Source organism: Prionailurus viverrinus, chromosome B3 (assembly GCF_022837055.1).
Source record: "Prionailurus viverrinus isolate Anna chromosome B3, UM_Priviv_1.0, whole genome shotgun sequence".
NCBI lineage: Eukaryota > Metazoa > Chordata > Mammalia > Carnivora > Felidae > Prionailurus > Prionailurus viverrinus.
This window is the reverse complement of record NC_062566.1, coordinates 26,407,844-26,434,726: the sequence shown is the minus strand read 5'-3', so window position 1 is coordinate 26,434,726 and position 26,883 is coordinate 26,407,844. Positions and strand designations below refer to the sequence as shown.

At 53.8% G+C, this 26,883-nt stretch overlaps 3 protein-coding genes across 10 annotated transcripts in view; 1 reads left to right on the top strand and 2 right to left on the bottom strand.

The window, feature by feature from the left end:
* The first annotated feature begins 3,736 nt into the window (after positions 1–3,736).
* On the top strand, positions 3,737–10,495 carry NEIL1 (nei like DNA glycosylase 1). 5 transcript variants are annotated; one of them, XM_047864018.1, is made up of 11 exons: positions 3,737–3,846; positions 3,954–4,204; positions 5,594–6,050; positions 7,932–8,051; positions 8,141–8,204; positions 8,488–8,587; positions 8,984–9,111; positions 9,510–9,537; positions 9,709–9,770; positions 9,903–10,068; positions 10,212–10,495. In XM_047864018.1, the coding sequence occupies exons 3-11, from the start codon at positions 5,617–5,619 to the stop codon at positions 10,256–10,258; spliced, it is 1,149 nt and encodes a 382-aa protein (XP_047719974.1). In that variant the 5' UTR covers positions 3,737–3,846; positions 3,954–4,204; positions 5,594–5,616; the 3' UTR covers positions 10,259–10,495. The 5 variants fall into 5 exon arrangements, with proteins under 5 accessions (XP_047719974.1, XP_047719972.1, XP_047719975.1 ...); XM_047864019.1 differs by lacking the exons at positions 3,737–3,846; positions 3,954–4,204 and adding exons at positions 4,352–4,399; positions 4,592–4,611; XM_047864016.1 differs by having other exon boundaries at positions 3,786–4,204.
* A 468-nt stretch (positions 10,496–10,963) lies between these two features.
* On the bottom strand, positions 10,964–22,488 carry MAN2C1 (mannosidase alpha class 2C member 1). The gene is made up of 26 exons (XM_047864014.1): positions 22,347–22,488; positions 21,947–22,072; positions 21,375–21,498; positions 20,133–20,203; positions 18,429–18,606; positions 17,924–18,113; positions 16,753–16,859; positions 16,466–16,576; positions 15,982–16,074; positions 15,742–15,858; positions 15,465–15,560; positions 15,206–15,351; positions 14,718–14,841; positions 14,256–14,377; positions 14,068–14,153; positions 13,786–13,941; positions 13,489–13,580; positions 13,224–13,318; positions 12,864–12,968; positions 12,625–12,781; positions 12,388–12,531; positions 11,895–12,004; positions 11,713–11,792; positions 11,458–11,606; positions 11,266–11,375; positions 10,964–11,193 (listed from the first exon to the last, which is right to left on the bottom strand). Exons 1-26 carry the CDS (start codon positions 22,442–22,444, stop codon positions 11,067–11,069), a joined length of 3,114 nt encoding a protein of 1,037 aa, XP_047719970.1. The 5' UTR covers positions 22,445–22,488; the 3' UTR covers positions 10,964–11,066.
* Positions 22,489–24,615: 2,127 nt separating this feature from the next.
* The window catches only part of SIN3A (SIN3 transcription regulator family member A), a 74,450-nt gene continuing 72,182 nt past the window's right edge, over positions 24,616–26,883 (bottom strand). For all 4 annotated transcript variants that reach the window (XM_047863469.1, XM_047863465.1, XM_047863468.1 and 1 more), the window contains exon 21: positions 24,616–25,990. In XM_047863469.1, coding sequence (XP_047719425.1) covers positions 25,760–25,990 — 231 coding nt within the window. In that variant the 3' untranslated portion in view covers positions 24,616–25,759. The remainder of the gene's footprint in view (positions 25,991–26,883) is intronic.

Sequence of the window (26,883 nt, the reverse complement as noted above, 5' to 3'; positions counted from 1 at the left end):
CAACACGGGGCTCGATCCCACAAACCATGAAATCATGACCTGAGCCAAAATCAAGAGTCTGACACCCAACCACCTGAGCCACCCAGGTGCCTCTATGCCAAGAACTTAAATTTTTTATTTTTTTATTAAAAAAATTATTAACACATCCATTTTTTTTTGACAGAGACAAGAGTGTCAGTGGGGGAGGGGCAGAGAGTGAGGGAGACACAAAATCCGAAGCAGGCTCCAGGCTCTGAGCTGTCAGCACAGAGCCTGACGGGCTCAAATTCACAAACCTGAACCAAAGTCAGCCCCTTAACCAACTGAGCCACCCAGGTGCACCTCTGCCAAGGATTTTAAAGCAGCCAATGTAAAAATGCCTCAAGTCTTAATAGAAGATACAAGGAACCAGATATAAGTTTTAGAACTGAAATCTGTAGTAATCAAAGTGAGAAATCAATAGATGGACTTATTAGAAGAAAGAATCCATGGATTTGAAGATAAATCCTAGAAATTATCCAATCCGAACAACAGAAGATAATTTGGAAAATAAGCACACAGAAACCAATAAAACAGAGTCTCGGACCTGCAGGACTAACATAAGCTCTAATATTCATGCCTTCAGAGTCTCAGAACGTGAGGAGAAAGAGGCTAGGACAGAAAAAAAATATGCAAAGAAATAATAGCTGAAAATCTCCCCAACATGGCAAAAGTTCCCTAAACCTACAGAGTCCAGAAGCTGAATGAATCCCATATGGGTTGGACCCAAAGAAATCCATGTTGAGCTACATCATACAATCAAACTTCTGCAAGCTAAAGAAGAGAAAAAAAATCTTGAAAGCAGCAAGAGAGAAATGACACTTTACCTTATGGGGGGAGAAACTGTTCGAATGATCGTGGACTTCTCACCAGAAACCATAGAGGCCAAGTGGAAGAAGCACATTTTTCAGGCCCTGAAAGAAAATTTCAACCGAGAAGTCTATATTCAGCAAAAGTCACCTCGAGAGTAAAGGGGGAAATCAAGATATTCTCTGATGAAGGGTAATTAATATAAGTTGTCACCAGCAGACCTAAAAATAAAAAGGCGAAAGGAAGATCTCTAATCAGAAGGGAAATGATGAAAGAATCTTGGAACATCGGGGAGTAAGAGCAATGGATACGGTTAGACTTGAGCATTTTCGGTTCCGTTTGACAGTTGAAGCAAAACGTGGAACACTGACGGATGTGGTTTTCAGAGTATGTAGAGGGAATATTTCAGGTTATTATAAACAGGAGAGGGTAAGGGGAGGTAAGGTTTCTACATGGCACTTAGACAAAGCGTCGATACCAGTGAACCATGACAAATACGTGTATCGTATCTAGAACAACTAGTTCAGAGGCTGTGCAATGTAATACACTCAAAAGCAACACCAAGTCAAAGTGGAATTCGAAACATTCAAGTGGCCCACGGGAGAGCAAGAAGAAGACAAAAATGGAAAAATCGAATAAACAAAAATAAAGTGGCAAAAAGTCACAAGGAAGTTCAAAGTCTCCTCAAACGTTTAATATAAGCTTGATTTCCCAGGTAGCATTCCATCCTCAGTGGGGTCACAGAATCCCACAGGTACTTCTCTCATGGCCTTATAACATGGATTGTAATTTTGTGTTTAGTCATTTGCCTCTTTTATCATTCTGAGTTTGTTAAGGATGGGAATTGTATTCCCATGTTTGTATAGCCCCAGTGCCTAATAAAGTACTCCTCCAATAGATGGGGGAAAAGATAAAGACTTGAACGGATTTAAAGATGCTGAATGTAAAAAAATCCTTGAGTCTGTAATAGAAGAATCTATAAAAGATGCAGTCCATCCCCCCAAAAGCCAAATCAGTCCTGATTTGTCACCATTGGATGTTATTGGACCAAATTTTTAGCCTGAAAATTGATAGTTAAAGGGAAAGAATTCAGATCTCTCCTGTGTTTTTAGCATTTCAGGATAACCAGATAACCTTAGTCAATGAGGTCCAGCTCTTCTTTACAGGAGATTTCTAGCTGAGGTAGAAGGAATGACAGAAAACACCATTTTGTGACTCCCAGTTAAATACTTGATTGAAGCAAGGATCATCAAGGATAATAAAGCCATAAAGTGAAATGTTTATGTGATGTGAAACTGGATATTTTGTGGTGCTAAAGAATCCCCTCCCATAAACAACCCAACCTCCTCAGTTGGTAAATGGTTGAAAACACTGGCCCAGCTACACAGTGGAATACTACTCAGAAAAGAAAAGAAAAGAAAAGAACTGATAATCATAATGACACAGATGGATCTCAAATGTACTATGCTAAGGGGCACCTCGCTGGCTCAGTTGGTGGACCTTGTAACTCTTGACCTCAGGGTAGTGAGTTCCAGCCCCACGTTGCACGTAGAGCCTACTTAAAAATGAAGTAAAAATATTTTAAAAATGCATTATGCTAAAAAACCAGACTCAAAAGACTACCTACTGAAGATTCCATTTATATGGTGTTATGGAGAAGGCAAAAACTATAGGGACAGAAAACATCAGTGGTTGCCAGCAGATGGGGTGGAAGTGTTGACCAATAAGGTTATAGGCAAATTTTGGGTGATGGAAATGTGTTATCTTTTGACTGTCGTGATGGTTATGTGAGTGTATGTATTTGTCAAAACTCACACTTTAATAGGGTGAATTTTACTATATATAAATTATACCTTAATTTAAACAAAACAACCAACAAATAAATCATCCCGTAGATTGCTCAGTGGGCACAAGGTGTGAAACATACCTTTACAAAGCAGAGGTCTGGTGACCACCTCACCTGTGATCAATTTCAGCTGCACTAAAGTGGGACAACCAGATGTTGGGTGCCTCCTAATGTGAAGCAATTTTGGAGTACAGAGCAACACCTAAGAGAGATCTATCTAAGAAAACGTTCAGACAAATCCAGAATATGATGGGGCATCTCAACTGGCTTAGACTCCAGGAAGATCAAAAAAGAAAAAGAAAAAAGGGTGAGGTGGGTGGAAGAGGGTGGTTCAGTCCAGATCAAAAATGATTAAAGCTGGCCTCCTGGGTGGCTCAGTCAGTTAAGCGTCCAACTTTTGTTTTCCGCTCAGGTCATGATCTCGAAGATCGTGAGTTTGAGTCCTGCCTTGGGCTTTGTGCTGACAGCACAGAGCCTGCTTGGGATTCTCCTTTCCCCCTCCCCTCCCAGCCCTTCCCCCACTCCTCTCTCTCGTTTTCTCTCTCTCAAAATAAATAAACCTTAAAAAATGATTAAAGAGTCATATAATCCTTGATCAGACTCTGCTTTAAGCAAACTAGCTATACAAGTCATTTTGGGGACAATTAGGGAAATCTGAATGTGGACTAGGTATTAGATGGTACTAATTTTATTAGGTATAGTAAATGTATTGTGGCTTTGTAGGATATTGCTTTTTAGAGATGCCTGTTGAGGTATTAGGGATGAAATGTCGTATTTTCCCCAGTTTACCTCAGAATACTTCCACCAAAATAAATGAGTAGATGGAGGAGGAGGAAGCAGAAGTAATAGGCAGGGGCAAATCAGGGCTATGGGTCAGGCACCTGTGCCTGCTCCACTGACGATGGAATGCAGGCTCCTTACAGAGGCCTCTTGAGACCAGACCTGACCTCACCTTGCTGTGTGTCTGTCCTCACCTCCCAGCCCTCCCCCCAGCCCCACCCCAGCCACACATGCCTTCTTTCAATGGGCCAATCCCTTTTCTGCCCGCAGGCCTTTGCAATGGCCTGTCCTTCCGTCTGGCATATCGTCCTGTCCCCCGCCAGCCAGCTGTCTCCTGAGGACTCAGCCTAAGCGTCACCTCAGAGAGTCCCTCCCCCACAGAACCATCTGAAGTGGGTTCTGCTTCTCTGCCCGCATTTTGTTGCTCGGCTGCACTTCCCACCGGGCAGGTGGTGATGATGTTTCTGTTTATGTGTTCTGTCTGTACGTTGGCATTTAGGGGCCACCACCGGGTCCCCAGGGTCTGCGTTTATCACGCACGGGTGCGCGCCCAGCGCCCAGCTGCAGGCGCCTCGGCCTCGGGCCATTGCTGCTGTTTCCTGCTGGCAGTGTCGACCCCGTCCGGGACTAGCCGGGTGACTCTCCCCGCCCCCGCCGGCCACGGAGACAGCTGCAACCCGAGACATCAGACCTGACCCCGCTGCTCGGCGCCGGCGGGAAGCCAGTTTTCCTCCTCCACCTCCCAGCCAGGTGACTGCCCCCAAACCTTTCCCGCACCCGGGGCCCCCAGCCCACCCCGCCCAGCCTCTGCCCTGCCCGAGAAACTACACTTCCCAGCAGGCGCGGGAGCGGAGACCTCAGCTCCCAGCTTGCTCTTAGGCGCGGCCCGGCCCCCGCGTTAACCCCTCAGTGGCCGCAGGCTGGCGGGAGCGGCGCGGGGCGCAGGTGTCCGGGGGCGTGGGGAAAAGCGGAGCTGAGGAGGGGATGAGATTAGAGGCCCTTGGGAAGGAAGGGACCTGGGGTTAGCCGAGGACGGGCAGCGAGGAGGAGGGTGAAGGGGAGGCGAACACTGCGGAAATTAGGAATCTGGACATTCACCTTTTCCCGAAAAACGAAACTTTTCTTTTCGGGTGCCAGCCCCTGACAGCGCTGAGGAGGTAAGGGAGTGTGCCCTAGCTAAACGGCCGCCTCTGTCCCACACACAACTTCGCCTTGATCTCGGCACGTCCAGAAAGAGGAGAGTGGCCATCTCCACTCCCTCGGCCCGGCAGGAGGGGGCGAGGGTGGGCGGGTGGAGTTTGCGTCCCTCCGCCCCGGGAGCTGACCTGGGCGTTTTCCTGTGACCCTCCTGGACCATGGCCTGGAGCTCGGGAGCCCTTCTTGTCACCCCTGTCCTCCCTCTGAGTCGTGGGGACCTGGTTCCAGCGCAGATGTGCCTGGAGATTCCTGCCTTCCCTCCTCCTTGTCCTCGCTCTGGTCCTGACCAGTAGGTGGTGGCAGGCTGGCCAAGCCCTGCCGGGGGGGGGGGGGGGGGGGGGGGGGGCTGCTCTGGGCCTCTTTATCCCAGCCCTGGCCTCCCAGGAAGGGTCAGGTTCACTCCCTCAGTAGTTGTGGACCAGATGCAGGCCAGGTCCTAAGAAGCGGAGTCATGGGCGAGTAGAGCTTGCACTCTGGGTTGGGAGTGGAGGTAGAGCCAGACAACAAGCAAGATAACTTCATATTCTGGGAGTGCCATGAAGAAAAGAACACTCTTAAGTGTCCCAGACAGAAGGGCCAGCAGAGGCAAAGACATGGGGATGGGAAGACAGTGTGCTTGGAGCAAGCGAGTGAGGGGGAGTCTGGGAGGAAGTGACATGACCGTGTGGGCCCAGGAAAGATCCGGACTTTATTCTAAAAGCGGTGGCAGCTCATGAGAGCCCCGGGAGAGTGTTAAATAAGGCAGAGTCGTGCTTCCCCAGCCTGAGCTCCATCCACAGCGCCCAGGGCTTCCCCAGCGCTTTCAGGTGGGGCCCCGGGCCAGTCCTAGCTGGCCGCCGCCCGCTCTGACCCCCACGGCTCTCCTTTGCAAAATGGGCTGAGAATGTCCACCTCACAGGGGGACACTTGACCCAACCTGCTGTCATCCTCCCCCACCCACAGGGCCCAGCCACCCCTCCCACAGAATGCCTGAGGGCCCCGAGGTGCATCTGGCCAGCCGCTTCGTGAACGACGCGTGCAGGGAGTTGGTGTTCGGCGGGTGTGTGGAGAAGTCACCCGTCAGCCGCAACCCCGAGGTGCCCTTTGAGAGCAGCGCCTACTGCATCTCATCCTCAGCCCGTGGCAAAGAGCTGCGCCTGACCCTGAGCCCCCTGCCTGGTGCCCAGCCCCCACGGGAGCCACTGGCCCTGGTCTTCCGATTTGGCATGTCCGGCTCCTTCCAGCTGGCGCCCAGCGAGGCACTGCCCGCCCACGCCCACCTGCGCTTCTACACAGCCCCACCTGGCCCCCGACTCGCCCTCTGCTTCGTGGACATCCGCCGCTTCGGCCACTGGGACATCGGGGGCGAGTGGCAGCCAGGCCGCGGGCCTTGTGTCTTGCTGGAGTATGAGCAGTTCAGGTAGGCCCAGCACCAGGTGTGATGAAGTCTTGGGCTCTGGGCCTGGCTCTCTAATTAGTGCCTCGCTGGCCCGTGAGGGGCGAGTGTAGCCCCCTCTGGCCCTCAGTCCCTTCCTGTGTAGACCAAGACGGCGTCCTTTCCTGGGACAGCTCTCTGAGCTAATGGATGTGGAACCCCCAAACTGGTATGGGGGTGGGCAAGAGGATGGCTAGGCGTACCCTGCGGACATATGGCCAGTTCGAGTCAGATCAGCATCCCACTCTTGTTTCTTGGTGCTCTCAGGAAGCTAAGAAGAAAGGTGAAGGGGCTTTAACAACCTGGTAAGAAGGGAGGCTGAGAAGGAAGGAATGGCTTCAAGGGGGTGGGCAGGGGACTGCCTAATGACATGATTTCTGCATCAGGTTTTGTGGTCTCCCACATTCTGCCTGCCCACTGGTCTGTGACAGCCCATGGTCTCCTCTGTGGGAGGGGTAACACCAGGATGTAATGCGTGTCACAGAGGATGACACGGTGGCAGCCCTTCCCTTCCTCTAAAGGTGAACTGCGTATGGGTTTCTGTTTCATGCCAAGCTCTCTTCTAGGCGTTGGGGGTACAGCAATGATCAAGATGGATGTGGCCCCTGCTCCCACAGAACTAAAGTTCAGATGGGCCAGGGGGGACAGGAGACAAAGTAGATGAATTCACATAGGTACACGCCTGAAGAAAAATCCAAGAGGTAGAGAATGACTCTAGGCTGGGTATGCGGGGGGTGGCGGGGGTTGGCCACTCTAGGTGACATTTGAGCTGAGGCCTGCCTGATAAAAAGGAGCCGGGGTTGCAAAGTTCTAGAGAAAGAGCAATATAACAGACAAGCACCACAGACACGAAGGCCCACAGTGGACCTGGCAAGTCCTCCCTTCCTTGGGGACGGCGTGCTTTCTGTTGGCCCTCAGACTTGGTTGCCCGTGGGTCAGGGCGTCTCTAGCACCACAGAAGCCACTTGAAGGAGTCATGGTCCAGGCATGACCCCCAGTGCTCCCCAGGGAAGTGTCTGTCCTGGTCCTGGATTCCTCCCATCTTATCTTTCCTGGGAAGTCATGCCACAAGTTAACTCTTTGCCAGCTGGCTCTGAAGTTCCTGTCACACGAGGAGGCATATTGGCCGTTTCTTTGGTCTCACAGCTGGGGAGCCTGCAGGGATCTGCTCCTCTCAGTGATCTGACCACCTAGGCTGATGTCCACTCTTACCTTCACCCCACACTCTGTCTTCTGGCCCCTACTTCATATGCTCCTCATGCCCATTCCTGAGTCAGTCTTGCCATGGTCTTTCCCCACAAAGAAACAAGATGCGTTTCCTCTTCGTGGTGGTGAGAAAGGATCCATGACCCCTGGAGGTGGGGTGGGGGCTGCTGGGACACTCACTAGCCAGGACTTGCCTTCCACACCTGCTACACAGAACCAGTCCCAGCTTCCTTGGAGATCTTCAGGGTCTTGAGAAAAGTTGACCCCACCAAAGTCAAATCCTCAGAGCTAACCAATCAGAACTTCTAGACAGGGAGTTTCAGACTGCAGGCAGAGCCTTGAATCTGAGGACTTTGGTGATATACCCACAACATATACAGACTCGTGTATTTCCTTGAACACATTGCTTTTGATTGGTACTTTTCACCTTTCATTGTGAATTACAGTCTTATTCTGATGTTCCCATTTGATGGATAGGAAAATGGAGGTTCCTGCTGCCAAACTAGCACTGAGGTTGGGGAAAGGGGAACGGGGACTCCCGTGTTCCTTCCTCTTGCACCCAGGAATAGACACTCCCAGCCCCTCTCCCCTATCCTGCAGCAAGGCATTAGGGATGGGGGTAGAGAATGGGTCTCACGGGCCCAGGCTGTGTTCTTCCAGGGAGAATGTGTTACGAAACCTAGCGGACAAGGTCTTTGACAAGCCCATCTGTGAGGCCCTCTTGGACCAGAGGTTCTTCAACGGCATTGGCAACTATCTTCGGGCAGAGATCCTGTTCCGGTCAGCAGGCAAGCCACGAGGACTAGGGAGGGCTGGGTGCACCCACATTCCCTACTACTTAGCCTGGCTCCCTCTCCACCCCACTTCAGATTGAAGATACCCCCCTTCGAGAAAGCCCGCGAGGTTCTGGAGGCGCTGCAGCAGCACAGGCCGGTGAGAGTGCAGGAAGGAATGTGCATGTACCTATCAGAGCAGGCCAACAAGTGTATGGCTGGGTCAGGTGTCTCCAGCTTAGCTCAAGTACATCCTTTCTTGGCTTTGGGTCCATTTCCCTTTCCCTGCAGTGTGGGGAGTAGGGGGTTGGGCGGGGGGTTGCTGCTAAGGCATGGTCTCTGAGTCCTGTCAAGCTCAGGGGTTCTGCTTCCCGGGACTCAGCTGCCTTCTCAGTGATCCTGCGTCAAGCTGACAGCCAGGTCCTGCCCTGTCCCTTCTCCAGAGCCCGGAGCTAACCCTGAGCCAGAAGATCAGGGCGAAGCTGCAGAACCCAGACCTGCTGGAACTGTGTCACTCAGTGCCCAAGGAAGTGGTCCAGCTGGGTGAGGCCTGGGAGGCAAAGATGGCTAACTACCTGTGCTTCAGCATGTTGTGTAACCTCAGGGCAATTCCTGCCCCACCTGGGGCATGGATGTTTGTAGATCTAGTTGTTGCTGAATGGACTAGGCCTACTCACTTGTCAGGTATCTGTATCCTCTGAGGTGCCCATGAGGCAGGCAGGACAAGGATTACCAACCCCACTCCAGGTTGGGAAAGCCATGGCCCAGAGTGGGGAAGACACCAGCCCGAGGGCACACACAGCTGGAGGAGGGAGAGCCTCGGCCCTCTGACTCAGCCCATCAGCTATATAGCTGAGGTCTGGGCCAAGTTGACCAGGCTCCCCCTTCTCTCAGCCCGAGTCAGCCCTCTGACTTCCGCCTGGTTCCTCTGTCCCACAGGGGGCAAAGGTTACGGGCCGGAGAGCGGAGAGGAGGACTTCGCTGCCTTTCGGGCATGGCTACAGTGCTATGGCATGCCGGGCATGAGCTCCCTGCAGGACGGGCGTGGCCGCACCATCTGGTTCCAGGTTTGGGCCCTAATCTCACACAGTCAAATGGAGATCCCAAGGAAGCTAGTGGGGCAGACAGATCTGGGGTCACAGTGGGGCAGGAGCTGGGGTCTCCGAAGTGGAGATGCCCAGGGCCTGTCATGACCCCCAAGGATCACACTGTTCTGCATGGTCTATGTCTTCCCTGTGTTATGCCCCTCCCCTCCTCAATCCAAGGGTCCCAGCTAGTACAGCAGCCCAAGGCACGGTGGCCTTGTTGGTGTCCTTCACCTGGGGAAGAGGGGGTGGTCAGAGAGGCTTCTCACCTGAGGAGAAGCTCCACCGATCTGGAAGGATGGTATGAGCTCTGCCTCTCCAAGAGAAGGTACCCCTGCCCCAACCAGGTTGATTCCTCAATTCTCCTTATTCCATTTCAGGGGGATCCCGGACCCCTGGCACCCAAAGGTAGGCTACTCCTATTGTAACAAGCTAGGACAGCACAAAGAACTAGATGGCCTGCAAGAACTACCTCACCCTTCTCCACCCCAGTCCCCATTCCACTCCCAGAGTGGGAGAGTCTGCAGAAAGGGGGCTGAGGCCGCAGGTCCCTCCAAGCCCAGTGTCAATGTCCTGCAGGGGGCAAGTCCCGCAAGAAGAAATCCAAGGGAGCACAGCAGGGTACTGAGCACGGATCAGAGGTATGGCTCTCTCCTCTGCCGTGGTAGCAGCTCCCAGGTGCCCTCCCTTGACAATGGGGGGCAGTGGTGGGTCCTCATCAACCTCTGAACTGCTCACTGAGCCCCTTGAGGACCTGGCTGTCCTCTACTCAGGACCCTCTCCTTCCAAGCACGGCCCCTTCCAGAACACGTGGGGCACAGAGAGGCCTTTCTGAGCAAACTACAGCCTGGCAGCCCGAGGGGACCAGCCTCTCGCAGGACCCAGAAGTCCCCCTAGTCCCTAAGAAAGGAAGAAGGAGGGGGAGACCAACAACCTCAGGTGGGCAACAGGCCTTCCTCAGCATTGTCCTCTGGGGAGAGGAGGGGCACCACCAAATGGGCTGTGCAGGAGGCAGGGGTGGGGGTTTGGGGGGAGTCCTCAGCCTGTGGTCTGAGCTGCCATCTCACCTGTCCTCCTCCCAGGCCCCCGCAGACCCCAAAAGATCAAAGCTGAGAATGGGGAGACCTGAGCCTCTTAGCAGGAGGGTCTCCCTGCTTGCATCCACCCCTTCCCTTTGCCTTGCCCTGGATCGAGGGGCCTGTGTAGCTTGCTGGAAGCAGACTGGAGCTGAAGGTGCCTGGATGCCCCTGTGGCTGTTCCCTGCACAGCTATGATGTTTTACTGTACCCCACCTTCCCCATTTTTTAAGCCCATGTGAAAGATACTGTAATTTTTTTATAAACTAATAAACTTGAGCTTCTTGGCACTTCTTGGGCTGGCTGCAGAAGGCCAAGTTGGGAGGACCTGCTGCCTGACCCTGGAGACAGGAGAGCCACTGGGGCAAGGCAGACTGAGCCCCATCCCCGTCCTCAGGGCCCTGGCCCTCATGCAATAGTCTGCCTCTGCAGGTACAGCCTGCAGTCAGAGGTAGCACAGAGATCCCGGCCCTCAGCAGGCCCTCCAGTCCAGAATTCCCAGCACTGACATTGGTCAGTGCTCCTCTCCTAGTGGGTGGCTCATCAGAAGCCCTGGCTTCCTCCCCAGGGGAGGAACTTCTTCTCACAGATCCCCTAGCCACCCTGTGGTCACTGAAATCCCAAATCTCTCCCGGGGGCTGCAACCCAGACCCTGTAGATCTTGCCCTTGCCCCCAAATGCCTGGGGAAAAGTCTTCCTCCCTTGGGAGTCTGGGGATAGGCCCTTCGGGAGTGCAGGGACTATAGCAGGGTTCCTGAGTCAAGGGTTTATTGTTCAAGAGGTGATGAATCAGGCTGGGGAGGTGGAAGTGAGCACCGCCCCCCCAGGCCTTCCACAAACAAAACCCCACCCTCAAGAGGCTCAGTTTGGTGGGGGTTGCAGCACCAGCAACAGGGACTGCACTTGGAAGGGAGAAAAGGTGAGCTTCAGGCGGTCGTCCTGAAGGGGCAGGTGGCCAGCGGGGTCGCGCCGCTCCAGGAGGTCGCAGCTGGAGAACAGGAGGGGTCACGAGGTCCCCGCGAGGGCAGGACTCCTACCCCCACCCCACGCCCCCACTCACAGGACTGCCTCCTGAACCGGCAGCGACGTGTGCAGCCAGCAGTCGACGTGGCTGCCGTGGGCCTCGTACAGCCGGAGGACCAGCGTGCGGCCCTGGGGGCTGGTCTCCGCCTGCGGAGGGAGGCGGGCGGTGGGCGGGGCCGAGGGTGGACCCAGCCGGGGGCCCCGCCCCCGGCGCCACGCGGCCCCTTGCCTGTTTGACCGTCTCCAACACTACCGCAGGCGAGGACACCGAGAAGGCGCTCCAGGCGGCAGCGGGCGCCGGGCCCGGGGCAGGCAGCGCCAACAGGGGGAAGTTGAGGCTGTAGGCAGCGGGGATAACGCCAGCGTCCTGGAATGAGCCTGGAGATGGGGGTACGGGCGTTGAGTGTGCTGGCGTTTTCCTCACCGGCCGTTGCGAGAAACCGGCTCAGAGAAGGGCAGAGAAGCGCCCGGCAGCAGCCCTCACCTTTGTGCGGCATCAGCGCATAGGTGAACTCGTGGCGTCCCATGTCAGCGGTGGCGTCGGGGGCCTTAGGTGCCCGCAAGCTGGGGTGGGGAGGGTGGGTATGGGCCGGGCTGGAGCTGCTTCAGCTAGGAAGACCTGCGCCCCCACACCAGCACCCCGGGCCTGGCGGGCACTCCACTCACAGTGAGAGGCTGAGGACGTTGCCTCGGACTGAGGCGCCATACTTGCAGTCATTGAGCAGGGCCAGCCCGAAGCCGTGCTCCGACAGATCCATCCAGCGGTGGGCCCACACCTGGAGGGCAGACCCCAGACTCACTTGGTGGCCCTGTCTCCTCGTGCTCCAGAGCTCCTGTCACTACCCTGAGGGCCAGCCCTGGGGACCACAGGATTGAATTCCAGCTCTCACTACGGGAGACCCTGGGCACACCATCCAACCTGTCCGGGCCTCAGTTCTTCCTCTGCGAAATGGCCTAACAGAATTTACCCCACCAAATGCGCATGAGTGTCAAACTAAACAAAGCATTTAGCAACAATGCCTAGCACAAAGTAGGAGCCAGCAAATCTTGATCAAACCGTGAATTCAATCCTTGATCACGGTTTGCTGACCCTACACCACACAACCACGCCCTCCCCAGCTGGGCAGGATCCAAACCCCCACCCCACCCCATGTCAGACCTCAAATCGAGCCCAGTCCCAGGAGGTGTTGTGGTGGGTGGGCCGCTGCAGATGCCCGAACTGGACCTCATAGGTGGCCTGGGGGCTCCGCACACGGGCGGGGAACTCCACCTTCAGGAACTTGTGGGCCTCGTGCCAGTGCACCTGGAGTGGGAGGCCAGACGCACACAGGCCTGGGCGGCTCCCCCCTCACCAGCCACACTGGGGGAGGACGCCCACCACGCTGCCCTCTGCTACCTCGGTGTGGAAGCGGACGTAGGGGCAGCCAACATCCAGCACAACCTCCTGGCTGAGCCGACTGTTGGGGCTGATCTGCAGCAGGAACCAGGCACTGCCCCGCATGCCACCCTCGATGCCCACTGCCAAGGTCCCTGCCTGGCCCCGCACTGGCTTCCTGTGGGGCGGGGTGGCAGACCTGAGCCAGGGCAGGCTGATGGAGGGGGCCCACCACCGCCCGGGTCCTGCCCATGCCGTACCGTGTCTCCAAATGGTAGTCCATGACATCCCATGCATCCCAGTACAGGGGGACATCATCGAACAGCACAAACTGATTCCCCACGGTGCCCTCAGCAATGGCTTCCCTAGAAGGACACGGGGTTGGTGCTTTTGAACTTTATGACCTTGGTCTCTCCAGCTGCTTAAGGTGGGGTGGGGGCAGGGAGAGTAGGCCCAAAGGACAAGGGGATTCCTAGCCCAGTCTGCCCTGCTTCATGTGTGGGTTGCAGTCCAGACCCACTGAAGGACTGCCGTGGGTAGTGCTGTGGCCAGGAGACAGAGGGAACAGGGTCTGGGGTCTACTTGTCAGGCACCGGAAGAGGGCAATAAGGAGTTGGCACCTGCCAGAGGCCACCAGCACCAGGGACGTCAGGCAGCCGGTTGGGTCCAGCCTCACCCGGATGATGCCGTTGTCCAGAGTCACAGAACCGTCAGTCTTGGTGGGAGGGGTCCTTGAAGCTGAGTCTGCAGGGGCTTCCCACAACCAACAGCACCCCCAGCCCAGCCCCACCTCACCACTTGCTCCGGGCTGGGGAGCTCAGCATCCCCATGTTGTTAGGGACGGCCCAGGACGGGCCCTGCCCACCAGGACGTGCCTACACTTACCTCTTGCACTACAAACACGGGCTGCTGGGGCGGCAGGGGCTGCAATGAGGTGGGGGCAGGAGCATAGCCCATGCTGGGCACTGTCACCAGGGCTGGGGATGAGGCGTAGGTATCAGTGCAGCCTCCCTGCCCTTCTAGGAGCCTTGTTCAGGGGGGCGGGAGGAGGGGCAGATACTTCCACTACTATTCTCCAGCCTGGGGCACCCCAGGGCAGCAACCCCCAGGGCAGCATCCCCAACTCTGGGTCGGGCCTCGGTCCCTCCTACTGCAGTGGCAGCTTTTCTCTCCAGCTCATACCTAGGCTGTGGGCCCCACCAGGCCTGGGCAGGGCCAACACTTCAGTGCGCTTCCAAGGCAGCGTGTTGACAATGAGGAGGCCCTCAGGACCTGGCTCCCCAGCACACAGGGCTGCGGCTGCAGCACTGAGCAGTGTGTTGCCATGGGCACGGATGTCTGAGGAGAGACTGGCTGGTCACGGGTGGGCAGTGGGTCTGGGACGACCCCTGAGTATCCCATAGGACACCCTCAGGGCTCCACCCTTGGCATCGGGGACAGCGGCGGGAATGTCATCAGCCTCACCTTCATAGTGGCACATGGCTTCCTCTGCCACCAGCTCGATGCAGCTACCGGTCACCACATCATGGAACTGGTTTAGGAGCAGGAGCCTGCAGGAGCCAAGGACAGGGATGGGGAAGGCCGGGAAGGGTGGCCACAGAGGTGTCGGGGAGGAGGTCAGGTTGGTGGCAGGGGCCAGAAGCCAGGCTGACCTCCAGAGGTCCTGCAGCTGGGCTGCCGGGTACAGGAACTGGGCGCTGCGGGCCACGACCAGGCTGCTGAGCAGCTCCACGTCATGCAGGATCCGCTCACACTCCCGGTTTCCCTTCTTGATCTGAGCAGGGATGGGGGGGATCTGTCCCAGGACACCTTCCAAGCCCTCCCCTGCTCAGAACCTGAGGCTCCCCAGGGCCTTCCGGATAAAGCCTCTTGTGGCTGACCTGCCCCGCATGCCTTCATCCTCTCCCCTCAGCCCACACCCACCCTTCTTCAGGGACACCCAGCCCTGTCTCTCCTCCAGGCCCCTGACCCACTCAGCTCCGGTACTTTTCTCCCCTCAGTGCCTCCCTGGAACACAAACCTCTTCCCCCAGGTCTAGACTAGACTCTATCCCCCACTTCCTCCTCTAACCCTCTGCAGACCCTCCCCGCTGGGCTCAATGACCAGCTCCTGACCTGGGCATGGGTGGTGTAGGTGCCATTATGTAACTCCAGAAAGAGCTCCCCAACCCATGTGCACAGCTGCCCTGAGTCGGTCTCCAGTGCCGAGAAGAGTCTCCCCGGAGAAGACAGCTGCACCCTGAGGGGGACCACAGCCTGGGTCTCCCAGTCTTGGGGCTACTACGTGGCTCACCCTTCCTCCACGCCAGAGTGGACAAGAGATCCAGCCCCAACAGAAAGGAACCACCCCCAGAAAGTTCCCTGTCCACACAAAGCCAGTTCTGGACACGCCAGGAGAGTTCTCTCTCTGGTAGATTTAAGCTCCTTCCCACCATCAGCTTTTTCCCCACCCCTCCCCCAGGGTGGGAGCTGGGAAGGGCCAGTGGTCCGGGATTGGAGCAGGAAAAGGTCCAGTGGAGGAGTTGGACCCGATGTTTGAGCAGAAAGCAGGGCTGCGCAAGGGCAGAGGGAACAGAGAGGGCTGCTGGAGGGCCAGGTCCAACCTGGGCAGCCCATCTGTGTTGTGCAGCCGCTTCAAGCGGTCCACCATCGTCTGGGTGGGGCCACCACCCCCATCCCCAAAGCCGAAGAGGAAGGCACTGTGGTTGGTCCGCCCCTTGTCCCTGTTTTTGACCACGGTCTTCAGCACCTGGACAGGTGGGGATAGGTCAACATGGGTCAGCTGAGAACAGGACACCCAGCCCTCTCCGGCCTGCCGCCCCCGCCCCCCCCCCCAACCTCAGCCACTAGGTGCCCCCTCACCTCCTCCACACTGCCCTGCATCCCATATGAGTCGCCAGGTGGGAAGTGGGCCAGCACACGGGAGCCATCCAGCCCCTCCCAGAAAAAAGTATGGTGCTGCGGGTAGGGAGATAGGAGAGCGGCCAGAGTCAGGGCATTCCGGACCTGTTCTACCTTTGTGTAACCCTGGGGGGGCACGGCCTCTCTGGGTGGGGGTTGGGTGGTCTGTCCAGGACCCCTTAATGAGGGGGAGATGAACGTTCCATGTGGGGCCCCTGGCCCCCTGAGGTCTGCTCACCGGGAAGGAGTTCACCAAGTTCCAGCTCAGTTTTTGGGTCAGGAAGTGCCGGATGCCACAGCTGCGCATGATCTGGGGGAGCTGTGCCGAGTAGCCAAACGTGTCTGGCAGCCAGAACTGCGGGGAAGAGGGCCTCTGGGACAGGGGAACCAGGGCTCTTGGTGGAACAGCCCCAGCCTCAGCCTCTCAAGGTCAAGCTCCAACCCCATCTGCCTGCAGGTGCAGCAGCTCCCAGCCTACCTCAGAGCACATTTTCCCAAACTCCTGCAGGAAGAAGTTCTGGCCCTGTAGGAACTGCCTCACCATGGCCTCTCCACTGGGAAGGTTCCCATCCTGGCAGTGAGTGAAGACGGAGGTAGCCGGCGTCAGCATAGATGGGGAATAGGCAGGAGATCTGGCCACCCCCACCTCACGTGTAAGAGAAACCGCGGCTGACATAGGGGTTACAGCCAGTGCCCAGAGGGGCCCATCTCCTCCCATCAGGCCCAACTGTCTGCCTGCTGGAAGGGGAGGTATCCAGGGTGGAGTCACGAAGACAGCCCGCCACAGTACTTGAGGCCCTCCTCCCCCTTGGGGTCCCGGGCCTTGGGATTCCGTGGACTAGTAAGTGCTGCCACAGAGGGGGTATGAAGGGCATGCAGAAAGCCACCTACCGGCAAGGCCGAGTGGGGAAGGCTATTTTGACAGTGTGGCCTGAGGTGGAGGGGGTGCAGATGGTACTTACCATCTCCACCCAGGTGCCCCCCACAGGCACAAACTGCCCGCGGCAGGCAAACTCCTGGAGTCGGGCATGCAGGCCAGGATAGTGGCTCTTTACCCACTCGAGCTGCTGCGCCTGTGGGCAGATGGGGCCCGAGCCGGTCAGAAGTGACCAGGACACCACCCAGGCCTGAGCGTCTGGAGCCAGTGGGCAGCTGAAGGATGGGAAGAGTGCTCCTCCTAAGAAGCCCTCAGAACCTCACCCTTGGACCTACTGGGCTCCAGGTGCCCCCACACGGCTGTCCCTCTGACCTGGGAGCAGGCAAAGATGAATTCAGGGTTCTGCTCCATGAGCTGCACAGCTGTCACCCAGCTCCGGGCACATTTTCGCACAGTCTCCTTGAAGGGCCAAAGCCAGGCTGGACAGGAGAGGCGCAGAGGTGGAGGGAGAGCAGCAAGGTCCACAACTCCTCACAGATCTCCAGCCTCATCCCTGGCTCCCAGCACCAGACCAGGCCCAGCCTGGGCCTCCAGAGGGCTGTCCCCCTACCACCCCAGGCCCCTTTCCCTGCAAGGCCCTGTGGCACCCCTCCTGAGCTCTCAGTTCAAAACATGCCGGCAAGGTGCAAGTAGGGGGTGGGGAAAGGAGGCTGTCAGCTTTATAGGTCAGGAAATGGAGGCCCCACACCCTGAAATAGCCTCACTCTGAGGCTGAGACCCCACCCCACCTCTGAAAGGATTCTATAAAAGGTGGCAGGGTGTTAACACATTGAGGGATATCCCAGAACAGGGGGGCACAGCATCCCAAGATGGACCTGCTGGGACCAGCTATCCTGCGTGAAGCCCTCCAGCCTCCTGGCCTCTAGGCCTCAGATCCTTCCTTACCAGCCCAGAACCCCCACACTCCACTGCAAACCTTGGCACAGCAGAGAAAGCCCTTGTTCCGTGGTTCAGAAATGTTAGCTGCATCGGAATCAGTACCTTGGGGAGCTTTAAAAATGTAGATTTCCCATAAGCCTCACAGATGCTGCAAACTCATCAAGTCCAAAGCTAGAAGCCTGCCCCTGCGCTTGAGCCCCTATCTTAATTACTTCTAGGCCAGTCCTGTCTGAGGACTTGGACACTCTTGTCAAACTTACTCATTCTCACTCAGTTCCAAGATCACCTCCTACAGGGAGCCTCTCTTGAGTTCTCCTGACCTTCCTCCGTTATGGCCCCATCTCTGTCTGCCTATTTTACAGTCACCAGTCTCTATAATCCTACCTCCCACTATCTGGCAGGGGGCCACATGGGGCATCAGATTTTGTCGAAAGAATAAATGAAGCGACACAGTGCAGGCCCCTGACCCCATTTTACAAATGGGGAAAACTGAGGTCCAATAGGGGTAAGAATTTGCTGGGGATGACACAGTGCTTCCAGGGCACATCCAGGGCTTCAAGGGCACTCCTGCTTCCCCCACCAACCTGGCCAGCTGCTGCCCTACCTGTATCAATGTGGCAGTGCCCCATGGCATGGATGGTATGTTGACTTTCTCCTCCACGTTGGCCAAAGAACCTGGAGGCCAGGGCCTGCGCCACTGGGAAGGTCTCAGGCTGGGCAGGGTCACACACGTTCACCATCTGGTTGGCTGTGTACAGGGCCTGGAAGCTGCGCTGGTTGTCCTCCCCAAGGCCCTGCAGCAGGGTTCTGTCCCTTAATCCCAGTCTCAACCAAGTTGAGTCTCCAGAATTAGGCCCTGGCTGACCTCTCAATGGCTCTCAGCAAAGCTCCTCCCTACCTCTGACCCTTTGCTCCTTCTGGTTTCCCCTGCTTAGCACTGTCTCCCTCCTCCCCTTTGCATAGGGAAATCCTTTCAATACTCAAGCAGGCAGAAACACTCTCCCTAATCTGGATTCCCAGACTCCCAACTATCTGACACAAGAAATAACCTGCTCCTGGGGGCCAGGAAGGGCTCTAGAGTGACTAGGTGGGACAGGGGTGTCGATTACCTTGGCTATGCCCAGTAGCAGCTCTAGATCCACCAGGAGCCTGTGGACATCCCGGCGGAACACAGCCAGCTCAGCCCGGCTCACCTGGAACATCTTCTCTGGGTCAGGGGCTGCGATCATGCTTCCCTTCCCGGCCCCCAGGAGCCCATTGCAGGCTACTTCCACGTAGAGGGTCAGGCTACGAATGTGGACAGGCAACCTCAGGCCAAGGGACTAGCAGAAGATCCTGGGGGCTTGGGGAGCCAGAACCAAGGGAGCATCCATCTGGCCTCTCCCTGTTCGCCTCCAGGATCCACTACCCAGATCCCACAGTATCTGAGGTGTGTGGACAAGAAGGTCATGTTCTGCTGATGAGGGTCCTGCTTTGGGCAGGGACAATGAGTAGCCAAGTTCGGAACTGTGTGAATTATGCTGCTGCTTAGCCTTTTGTTTCCATTTCCACAGCTGTCTTTACAATATACTCCCTTGGTCTCAGAACCCTCTTTGCCGATTAAAAACGTGTTTGGATCCTCCAGGTCCAATCCTTCAGAGCAAAGAGCCAGCAGCCAACATGGGGCAGGGCCGTTCTTTGGAGTGGCACAGTAGTCTGTGTTGTGGTTCTACTTAGACTTCAGTGAACAAACACGACTTCCTTGGGGAAGCCTTCCCTAATCCACCTCCCACCCCTCTCCTAAATCTGGAACAGCTTTCCCATATTGAGCTCCCAGTATTTGCATTCAGAGCCGCCATTGGTTTTGTAATTTTGTAAGTATCTGTGAGTCCCCCTTGCTGTCAAGGACCAGATTACTCGCTAACCCTGTCCTAGTATCTGGAAGCATCAGATACAGTGTTCAGTAAATATTAGAGGGGCACCTGGGTGGCTCAGTTAGTTAAGCATCCAACTCTTGACTTTGGCTCAGGTCATGATCTCATGGTTCGTGAGTTCAAGTCCTATGTCAGGTTCTGCTCTGACAGCACCCTGCTTGGGATTCTCTCTCCCTCTCTCTCTGCCCTTCCCTCATTAGACGCATATGTGTGTGCACACTCTCTCTCTCAAAATAAATGAACATATAAAAAAATAAAAAACATAAAATAAATAAAAATAGGGGCACCTGGGTGGCTCAGCCAGTTAAGCATCCAACTTTGGCTCAGGTCATGATCTCCCCGGTTCGTGGGTTAGAGCCCTGTGTCAGGCTCTGTGCTTATAGCTCAGAGCCTGGAGCCTGCTTGGGATTCTGTCTCCCTTTCTCTCTGCCCCTCCCCCACTCACCCTCAGTCTATCTCTTTCTCTAAAAAATAAATAAAAATAAAACAATAAAAATAAATATTAGAAAATATAATAATATTATGTTGGAGTTTTTAATGGTGACATAAAATGCCCATGTTATAATATGGGATGGAAAAAATCAGAATGCAAAATATCAAAGAAATACAACCTTAACTAGTAAGAACTATGCCTGAATGAGTTCCTGTGGTGAAGGCTGAAATGTTAATAAGGGTCATCTCTAGGTGATGGGATAATGGGAGTCATTTACTTCTTTGTGCTTTCCTGTATTTACCACAAGAAGGCAGATATTATCTTTCTAGGCAGGAAAAAAAATCCTATTCTTTAAAAACTGTGAGATTTGAGGATGCTTGTGTTGGAGGTTGGTGTTTCTGGGTCACGCTGGACTTCAGCTCTTCCTCAACCACTGGTGGTCAACTAGAGCACAGGAACTCACTCACCTCCGGGGGTCTCCTTCTTCCAGCCTGTCAGTCAGGACATAGCTGGTCTTCTCTCCCTCTTTGGTCAAACCCTTATGGGGAATGAAGTGAGAGACAGGGCCTGAGGCTTTTGAACAGTTCAGGTGAAGTTTAAGCTGAGGGAGGCCAGCCCTCTCTGCCTAGTCCTCAGCCCTGGCTCCTCTCTCCCATGCAAGGCCAGGATTGACAAATTGGGGACCCCTGATAGCCAGTGCCCAACCCCTACAGAAGCTGGAGTGCCATGAGCACGAATGGCACCCGTTTACCAGCAGAAAAGCCCCTGCTCTTATGGGAAGAGTCCTGGGCAGGTATTAGGATGTCTGGGTATGGCTTCTGGTGGCCTCTGTACCACTGAATAAGTATCTGAAGGGGAACTCTATGAAGTCAGATGCAGGGTTGCCTCATTCCTTGCTAAATCCCCAGTGCTTAGTACAGGGCCTGGCCCAGAGAGGGCACTCAGGAGACATCTGCTGAGCCAATGGAAGGAGAGAGAGAGAGGGATGGAGGGAGGGGTTTGCCATCTTTCCATACAAAAAGAACAAGAGTCCTAACCTGAGACAGAAAGTTAGTCTAATTGGAATGGAGGCTGAGCAAGTGAACTGACCGCTAGATCTCAGTTTCTTCATCTGTAAATGGGCATAAAGACCCACCACATAGGACTGTAAAGATTAAACCTGATATGGGTGGATGCATAAACAAGACAGTCAATAGTTATATCTGGGGAACTGGGAATGGTGTGGCAGGGAGAGAGCCATTACTTCAGGGGAAGAGGACTTGCATTTATACTTTATACCATCGAGAACCATTTGAAAGTCTCCCCTCGTAAGTATATGCTACATATAATAAAAACTAGGTTATGAAAAACTTAAAAGTGTTATGTTCTGCAAAGCCAGCAGTCTTGGCACCTGGCACCTAGTAGAGGGTTAATAAATGGATCTGCTGTATTTATTATTATTGTACTTGATTAGCAACTATATTCAGCCCAGAATGGGAAGGTGGCCAGTCAGTGGCAGCTGTTGGTTTAGCACTAATTGTGTTAGGACCTAAAACCATCCACTGAACTTCCCACTATGAGAGGGACCAATTACACTGGGGCCCAAGTGACAACTTCCCCAATCCTGATATCCTGATACCACCCTTGCAGGCAGAGCCACTAAGCTGTGGCTTCTTCACAGACAAGGGCTGAAATGGGGCCCTACCTATCCCTAGGGCAGGGCTCCTCACCTGGACAGGCTCTCCATCTCTCCACACCAGGCCTTCTCCATCACTTTCCCAGCGAAGGTGAACTTCCTGACCCACCCATGCCTCCGGAATGGTCAGCTCCACCCGAAACCAACAGGTCCACCATCTGCAAGACAGCCATTGAGATGGGCCTAGGGGGTCGAAACCCTGTCCTTTTGCCACACTTCCTCGGATTAAGGGTCAGCAGGGACTGGAGACTGTCTCCAAGCATCTGCAGCGTCACAAGGTAGTCAGCTTTGATCCACAAGAAAGGAGCAACAAGGTGTGCAGCAAGGTGAGGGGAAAAGGCAGAGAAGTCAGGGGTCTGTAATCCGTGCTAGAGTGCCTTTCCTAACGGGTAGGCTCTAGGTACTGGGAGGAGGGAGGGGCGGGGGATGAAAACTCTCCCACGGAAACTGAGAGACCAGGGAGCTGTTTCCAGCAGAGGGCGCTGCTCCTCCCCAAGCGGCTGTCTAGGACCTAGGGCCGCAATGGAGGTGTGGCCCTTAGAGGGGGTGAGCGAGAGGGGAGGGGCGCTGCCCGCTGGCCCCACCCTGCCCCCGGGCGTTACCCACGTGGGTCCAAAGCTGTCGCCGATCTGCGCGGGGCGGAACTCCTGCCGGACCGCCTCCTGGTATGGTAGCCTCTCGGGCGTCTGGAAGCTGGAGAGCGCGGCCACCGGGCAGCTGTCCCCGAAGAGCCTGGGCGGGAGGGACGGGTGGGCGCGGGCTCGAGGCCGCCCCTTGCCGCCCGTGGGCCAGTCGGCGGATGGGGACGCGCGTTCCCTTGACCCGTCGCCGAGAAGGCTGCCCCACAGCACAGCGTCTCCCGACCCCTCCTCCCGGGCCCTTGCCCAGTCGGCGGCGGGCACTTCATCCCTCGGCCCCGGTGGCCGCAGCTTGAGTTTCCCCCCGGAAGGGAAGGCTGAGGCGCGCGGCCGCGGCCGGCCGGCGCCCTGGGCGGGAGGAACCCCACCTGCCGTGGAGGTTACAGTCGGTAAAGTAGAGCGGCGACACGAATTTCTCCACCCGCTCCAGCGTAGTGCGCCAGTGCTTCAGGGCCGGCGCCGCCATCGTCGCGCGCCCACTCCTCTCCCCGGAAGGCCCCTGTCGCTGCCGGCGCGGCCCACGGTCGGGAACCAAAGGTTCCGGGGCCGAAGGGCGCCTTCCAGCCCCGGGCAGCTTTTCTTGGAACACTGGCGGCTCTCGGAAGTCCCGCTACACTGAATCTTGAACGTGCAGCTGAAAGCCAAGAGCCGGCTTCCGAGGCTCTCTATCTCGTCTGAACTGGCAGGCCACTGGGCAAATCCCTCAATAAAACGGCAAGTTTGACGCCGCTTAGATTCTCCGAAAGAACCGAGACAGAGACCGGGGATTTTAGGCACGACGGGTGAGAGCCTCGGCTGTTGCAGACGCAGGTCACCAGGGCTAAGAAGCAGCGAGTGGGAACTGGCTAGTTCTCCACGCCTAGCGCGACTTCTGGCTCTGTCTTCGAAAACCTGTTGTCTGCTTAACGTGTGAAGAGCCAGGAGCCAGGGCTGGTGCTTTGACGCTAATTGGCAGACATCTGTTTAAATAGGGAGGGCTTTGCACCCCCAGTAACCTGAGCTTCCTCTCCTACATGTTTTGTGTATATAGCTGTCAGTTATCACCAGAAACCCTGGGAGTATTTTGATGTGAGATGGCAGATCAGTCATAGCATTCAAAATCCTAATTGAATAACGTATTTCACCACACAGGACTGGAGAGTTCAGAAAAGTCTGATCCAAGAAACACCTCCAGTTTCATCCTTACCTTAGTAGCCCACTGGTATTTTTTTTTCCTTCTAGAATTGCCAGTGCTTGTCTATAAAATCATTACTAAGAAAAATTACATACACACTAGCCCTGATATTTTTTAATGGAGATACTGACCAAGTTCACATTTCAAGTGTAGGTCACAGGGAAAAGTGACTAAGTGCAGAGTACCAAACATGATTTAAAATAAAGCTAACTCACTGCTACAATACAGGCTGGGTTTAGAGCTTGGAGCTCAATTTTCAGAAGGCAGGAGGGATAAAGATGGGGCTTGTGAAAACCCTGGGTGTAGGTGAGGCTCCCTCCTTTTTTGGTTGCACTGGTGGGTTGGGTTTTGTCCTGGACTGACCCTGAAACCCTATCCTGACCTGTAAGCAGTGCAGGGACAGCAACAGCTGGGGCTACCCCTGGTCAGACCCCATGAATTTCCTCCACAATTCCAGGTTAACACAATCTTTCTTGAGTGAGCAGAGGGTGACAGGTGAGCTATTGCTGGAAAAAGCTGGAAGAGCCTTCCCCTCAGTCAATAATGTATGTGCCTCCAGGTCTGGCACTGGCCCAGCTTCATCCTAGAATCTGCTGCCACAAGGCTCTTTGACCACCCCCTACACTTCCGGGTTCAGAGTCTCCTGTTACCTCTGCAACAAAAAAGTCTAAAAGCAGAGAAATCTATACCATGTGTTTTGAAAGTTCAGAAGCCAAAAAATTTGTAGTTTGTGGTGGTGGTGGTTTTAATTAAGCAAACAAGTCCACACAAAACATGTTGGTTACTTTATAACTAAGACTAGGGTAATGGTTGATGGAGAAAAATCTATCAGACTACTGGGAGGGGTTCAGTATGTCTTTGTTCATAAACTCCAGGCTGAAGACAGAAAAATCCTAATCAGTTTATCTGGTTTGCTAGTCTAAATTTATGCAATTATATATATATAATATATAAAAATCCATTTGCAGTTGCTAATAATGTAGCAAATTTTTTCTCTCCCAACCCTATTTAGGCCATACACCTTGTACATATTTCTTTTAAATACTGGTTTTGTGTTTAAGTTGTTCACCCCCATTTCCAATTAAGGATTTTATATATATATACATATATATATATGTATGTATATATATATGTATATATATATGTATGTATATATATATGTATGTATATATATATGTATATATATATATATAAACACACACTTACACACAGAGAAATGCAAATAGCTGGACAACTTGCCGAAATACAAAATATTTCCAAACAGTTGAAATAAGGGGTAAAACATGTACTAAAAGAATTAAGTATTCTATCTGAAAATTTTGGAATATTTTGATTTGGGACAAGTGCAATGAATCGCTATTTAAAGCAAATTCTTGTTTGTGCTGAGGATAAGGAACTGAAGCCCAAATCCCTACTCCACAATAGTTCTCTGGTGAGGACAAGGGACTTGGGTTGAGAGTTCATTCCTTAAGTAAGAACCAAGCTTTATTTATTTACAAAAAAAACAAAAAACAAAAAACCCAAGAAAGAAAAAAAGAAAGAAAAAGAAAAAAGAAAGAAAAAAAAAAGTTGGGGCAAGAGGGAAGACAAGTTTTACACAAAAGTACTACAACGGTAACTCCCTTTGGTAAAAAGTGTAATAAATGTCTTGTACATCTGTTCATAGGTACTAAATCTGAAGCCACATAGAACTATGGTACACAAGAAGCTAGAGCAGTTATGCTAGCACATCAAAGCATATTTCTTTTAATAAAAAATCGACAGTATGTACATTATTTACAAAAAAAAAAAGAAAAACCAAGTTAAAATTGTGTGTGTGTGTGTGTGTGTGTGTGTGTGTGTGTGTGTGTCAGAGAGTAAAGCTGGTGGATGGCACTAGGGTAGACTAGTAAAGAAGCAGGTACAAAACAGTTCCACGGGAGCTAAAAAGGACGACGGATTTGAACTTGCTGAGGTTGAGAACCAGAGGAGAGAGTAAAGGGTGGGCAGCGAGGGATTCGTCAGGAAAAACCCACAAGATGATCAATCCCAAAGCCAAACTGCAGGTCCCAGATAAAATCTAACAGGTGATCTAGATGTGCTCGAGTGACCAGGAAGAAAAAAAAAAAAAAAAAAAAAAAAAAAATCAAATCCAGTTTTTTTTTCCTTTTGGGGGGAGGGGAGAGGAGCAGTGACCATCAGAGTTACAATCCATCTGAGCGGTGAGTCCTTCCCCAGTCTGTCAGTGCATGCCCATCCAGTCAAGGTGTGAACAGCATCTGGCTCCTTCATCGAAGGTCAGGCCCCAGGAGACTCCAGTCTTAGCTCTGCTGGTGTGTGCAAGCAAGCTGCATGTCTCTGTGCTTGCATGGATTTCCTTCCCCTCCAGAGCAGGGTGATACCCCAAACCCCTTGGGAAAAGTTCCAGCTCCGGCTTTGTAAGGTATCCACGTTCCTTATATGTAGCCCACTTGGTGCCAGGTTGCACCAGCCACACACTGATCAGGTGGCCATGTCCCAGAGAGGCCCAGTGAGGCTTGAAAGGCATCTTCCTTGTTTCTTCAGTGTGTGTGAGTGCAAGTGCTCCCCACACACACCCCCCTCAAGTTATCTGCTCTGGCTTTGCAGTTATGGGGCTTTGAACACTGTGCCATATTTGACACGGTACTTGTTAATGCTCACAAAGTGCAGGGTCTCTGTGTCACAGGTGGTGGTACAGGGCACCAGGCCCTCCAGCCCCTCACCCATGAGCCACTTGCTGGTCTCTGCTGCCATTTCACGGGGCACATGCTCCTTGGTCCATTTATCTACCCAGGCCTGGAACCTCTGATGTAGCCGCTTGCTTACACGCTCATGGGACTGCAAAACAGAACAACGAAAAAAAACCATGAACTAAGACAAACAAAACAAAACAAAAAACAAAACAAAAAACCTCTTCAAATACAAAGCCTAATTTTTTTCTAAAGTAGAAGAGGAAAAGGTGTGGGGTCAAGCCTTGATACCTCTGGTTAGTGAGGAGTCCCTGTTTAAAGAAGAAAATTGAAAGAGATTAAGAACATGGAGTATATAAAGAGTTGGAATCCATAAAGCCCCTAAAGAAATGCCAACATGGGGTCTGAGCAGAACTAGCTCAGCACTTCTCGCTTTTAGCATTCATCAGGATCAATCTGTGATAAAAACACAGATTTCCTTGTTTCCATCAATCTGCATTGAAAAAAAAAAAAAACTGAGAGGGCACGTAAACAGGGAAGGGGTAGAGAGGGAAAGCGAGAATCCCAAACAAGCTCTGTGCTGTCAGTGCAGAGCCTGACACAGGGTTCGATCTCACGATCAAGAGTTAGACGCCTGGGATGCCTGGATGGCTCAGTTGGTTAAGCGTCTGACTCTTGGTTTCAGCTTAGGTCATGATCTTGCAGTTTCGTGGGTTTGAGCTCCACATTGGGCTCTGTGCTGACAGTTGCAAAGCCTGCTTGGCATTCATTCTCATTCTCATTCTCTCTCTCTCTCTCTCTCTCTCTCTCTCTCTCTCTCTCTCCCTCCCTCCCTCTCTCTCTCTCTCTCTCCCCCTCTCTGTCCCTCCCCCCACTTGCACTGTCTCTCAAACTTTTAAAAAGGAGGGGCGCCTGAGTGGCCCAGTCAGTTAAGCGTCCAAATTTGGCTTTGGTTAGGGTGTTATGGTTCACAAGTTTGAGCCCTGCATCGGGCTCTGGGATAGTTCAGAGCCTGAAGCCTGCTTCAGATTCTGTGTGTCC